Source organism: Lipotes vexillifer, unplaced genomic scaffold (assembly GCF_000442215.2).
Source record: "Lipotes vexillifer unplaced genomic scaffold, Lipotes_vexillifer_v1.1 scaffold1122, whole genome shotgun sequence".
Lineage (NCBI taxonomy): Eukaryota > Metazoa > Chordata > Mammalia > Artiodactyla > Lipotidae > Lipotes > Lipotes vexillifer.
This window is the reverse complement of record NW_006798649.1, coordinates 2,391,394-2,395,478: the sequence shown is the minus strand read 5'-3', so window position 1 is coordinate 2,395,478 and position 4,085 is coordinate 2,391,394. Positions and strand designations below refer to the sequence as shown.

At 53.2% G+C, this 4,085-nt stretch overlaps 1 protein-coding gene across 2 annotated transcripts in view; it reads right to left on the bottom strand.

Moving 5' to 3' along the window:
- IKBKE (inhibitor of nuclear factor kappa B kinase subunit epsilon) overlaps nt 1-4,085 on the bottom strand; it is a 23,567-nt gene that overhangs the window by 7,711 nt on the left and 11,771 nt on the right. For both annotated transcript variants that reach the window (XM_007470703.1, XM_007470704.1), the window contains 3 exons: nt 2,599-2,674; nt 2,371-2,483; nt 408-484 (listed from right to left, as the gene is read on the bottom strand). In XM_007470703.1, the coding sequence (XP_007470765.1) occupies nt 408-484; nt 2,371-2,483; nt 2,599-2,674 (266 nt within the window). The remainder of the gene's footprint in view (nt 1-407; nt 485-2,370; nt 2,484-2,598; nt 2,675-4,085) is intronic.

Here is a 4,085-nt window from a genome sequence, read left to right as displayed (position 1 = left end):
TATGGTATTTCTGCCGATCCTCCCTTTTCTGGAAAGCCTGACTAACACTTCAGTGAGCCAAAGTCACAACTGATAGGGAAACACTCCTTAAACTGTAAAGTGCCCTGCAAAGGTGAGGGGTCTCTTTCAAGGCCACCACGTCTATAGCATCCAGGCATCCGCTGAGCCCCGATGTGGCAACAGGCAAAGGTGGAAAGGCTTCATGTCCCTCACCGGTGTGCAGGCAGCCTGCAGGCAGCGACCTTGCCCTAGACCAGCGGCACCCAGGCACCACGGAGCGCCACCCGAGTAGTGGGCCTCCAGCAGTGCCATTGGATGGAGTGTTAGGGACAGCCAGCTAACCCAAGGGAAGGAAGCGGGGAGGGAGGGGAGAGCATGAGGAGTGTTTTGCTCTCCCTGTGGCTCACCTGGCCTCATCCTGGATTTCTTGAACTGTTCGTAAATGAGATACATCTTGTCCAAACAGCACTGAATCTGCTGGATGCTGTGGGCACGAGACAGGGGCCAGGTGATGGAAGAATCAAACAGCACAGGTAAAGGGTGAGGGAGGGGAAGGGATGGCGGTGGGAGGAGGGAAGCTGTCTCCCTGCAATAGGAGCCTCATTGCCATAGTTTTGGGGGCCAATCTGGGAGTGGGGGTGACTCTTCTGTTTCTAAACTTGTTTGAGGTACCCTCGGGTTAGCCATCCAGTCACCTCTCATTCCCGTGTTTATTCTCTCTTTCACACACACACACACACACACACACACACACACACACACACACACAGAGGAAGAAGCCGAGCAGGACAGGCGACAGGAAAGTGGACTTTGCTACACAACAGGGCTTGAGAACAGGCTCCGGGAAGGAGCCTTGGACCCTGAAACAGGAGAGCCTGGTGGTGGCAGCTGCGTGTGGGAGCAGAATAGGAACTTCTCTTCTGTCACCTGGCAAGGGCAGAAGTCGTGCTTTCTGAGAATACCCAATGCCTGGTACATAGAAGGGACGGCAATCATGAATCAACAACCCTTGTTTAAAACAAGAATGAATCAAGGTCTTTGGTCCTGCCTGCAGGCAGGGGAATTCGGGACATGACCTCTCTACCCTCTTGGCCTGGGGTTTAAGGTCATTATCGTTTCTTCCTTCCCCTTTTCAAGATACAAACACTTTGTCTGAGATGTCGGGGGGGGGGGGGGTGTTTGTGGGTGGGGTTTATCCCTCAACCTCGGGCCTATTTAGCTCCACTTCCCTGCAGCTCCTCCCAGGACCCTGTCTCAGCTATTTCTGAAGCTGGACTCGGGGCAGAGCCCAAGCGTGTTCCCAGGACTCTGCGGACCCCAGACTCCTGCCCTCCTGGCACCTGGGGTGGACAAGACCCCAGGTCCAGTCTTCATCCAAAGGGCTTGAGCCAGATGTGTTCCAAATTCAGAACTATCTTCTGATTTGAGAAAGGTGGTCCAGTATACATGCACTATACTGTGGAATTCCCTCAGAGGGCATGGTCTGGGGCAGTACTCCCTCATCACATACCCTCAGTCTTCAGAGAGCTGTAAGAATATTCACCCTAAGTGAGATAAATAAAGACTAGGAAGGGCATCGTGTCAGTTGAGGTCAGGCTTTACAGCCAAAACAGCGAAGAAACACCCTGTGGTTTTCAGAGCTTTCTGAATTCAGAACTGAGGACCCGGGCGTGCGGATCTGCGAGGGCGCTGACTGCGGGGGGTGTGGGGCTGTTTGAGGAGCCGGACCACGTCCAGGTCAGAGCAGAGTGGGAGGCGGGGGTTCCACACACCGGGCTGTGAGGGCAGGGGTGCTGGGGATTTTTCTGTCTGTTTAAAGGGAGACTGGGGATTCAGAGCTCGAAAATCCCTGGCGCAGGCCAAGCACGTAGGCTTTGGAGGTAGGCAGACCTGACCCGGAGGCTTACGTCTGTCTGTCATTTGTCATTTATTGCCTTGTGTCTCGGGGCAAACTAAGCTCCCTGAGTGAGCTTCCTCACCTATAAAAGGAGCATAAGAGTAGTAGTATCGTTATTGTTTTGAGGATTAAATGATAGAAGTAGGATGACCTATTCGAGGGTCTGACGCAGAGCAAGGGTTCAGAAGAGGTAGAGAACTCAATTATTCTTTTATTTAGAGCTATTGCACCTGCTAATATTTGTAATTCACTCCCTAACTCCCAGGTGGAGGCGGGACCCCAGATCCTTCTCTCCTTCTGGCCAGTCTCATGGGAGGGTCTTGTACATTCCTGGATCCCCTACCCCTAGCCCCAGGCCCCAGCATCCTTGCCAAGATAAGGGAGAAGGCAGGCTGACTCCTAAGGAGGCTACTGGGCCTTCTGTGCTCTGTGCACCCCCCAAACCCCCGCACCAAGAAGAAAATCCCACAGACCTTCTGTCCGCATGTACCTGATCCCGGTTCTTCATCAGCTCAGAGCTCAGGTTGCTCAGGGTCATCTTGGTCTCTGTGATATTATGGGAACATCTGGAGAGGACCTCAGCCAACTGCGGGACACAAAGGCAGACCCCCATGGGGGCCTCAGCTGGAGGCTCCAATGGGAAGCCTCCCCGCACCCCGCTCTGCGCCTGACAGCCCCTCACCAACCCCAGCCTCACTCACGGTCCGCAGCTTGGACCTCAGCTCTGCGGCCCTCTTCAGTTCCTGGATCTCAGGCACCCCAGCCACGTTGCTGAACCTCGAGGGAAGGGTTAAAGTCGATGTGAGGAACATGACAACCAGACACCAAGTGTGTCTTGGACTGGATCCTGGTTGGGATGAAAACAGCTAGAAAAGAACACTTGGGGGATTACCAAATTTGAGTATGGATGGGTACTATAGATGAGATGAATGTTTTGACAAGGAGGGGGCAGAGATCATAAGCTGAGAAAAGCAGGTTATAAAACAGCAAGTAGGGCTTCCCTGGTGGCACTGTGGTTGAGAGTCCGCCTGCCGATGCAGGGGACACGGGTCCGTGCCCCGGTCCGGGAGGATCCCACATGCCGCGGAGCGGCTGGGCCCGTGAGCCATGGCCGCTGAGCCTGCGCATCCGGAGCCTGTGCTCCGCAACGGGAGAGGCCACAGCAGTGAGAGGCCCGTGTACCGCAAAAAAAAACCCCAAAAAACAAACAAACCAGCAAGTACAAGAAAATGACATGTAGGTTAACATACAGAAATAATAGAAAACTATCGAGAAGGATATATACGACTAAGGAGTGACAGTCTATCTCTGGGTGGTAGGATATGGTATTTTAATCTCATTTTTGCTTATCTGCATTTTCCAGCTTAGTATAATTAGCACATACTGATTTTATAACCATGACAATTGGGGAAAAAGAATCCTGTGTGTTTGGGGATTGAAGGGGAGGGGAGAGAATTAGGAATGAGGTGGAGGCTCCGTGAAGGCAAGGATACTGCCCGCTCTGCTCACCACTATATCTCCAGTGCCCAAGAAAGTGCTCGGCACACAGCAGGCACTCCACACATGAGTGTCAAACAAATTATTGAACACATGGATGGATTTTAGGGCATGGGATACTTGGTGGCAGAAGAGGATGAGGCTGACCCAACCCAACTGGACCGTGAGTCTGGAGGGGCTGGTCAGAGTCCTAGTCTTGGCTGCCACACCTGCCATCTGCATGATCTTGGTAATCACTTCAGCCTTCCAAGCCTCGGGCTCTTCCTCTGTATAATGGGGAGATAAACTTCCTTCCTGCTACCATAAAAGGTGTTCGTGGGATTCAATGAGACCTCAGAGATAAGTGACTAGAGAACACATTCATACAGACACACGCTTTTTTGGGCATGAGGGTGGGGAAACACTGGGATTCCCTGAGCCAGTCCTGGCTGCCTGAACAGTGCCCCTGGATGGCAGCGGCTGCTGAGGAGGTCCAGGGAGCTTTGGGACAAAGGCAAGGACACTGCCAAGGGAGCGTGTCTTGGAGAACCCGCATAAGGCGGAGCACCCTGTGGGGGAGGCTGGCGATGATGGCGGCCACTTGGTGCCATGTGCTTGGGCTCCTCCCAACATGAAATTCAGCTCATTAAAATATTTTGGGTTCTGGGGCTTCCCTGGTGGCGCAGTGGTTGAGAGTCCACCTGCCGATGCA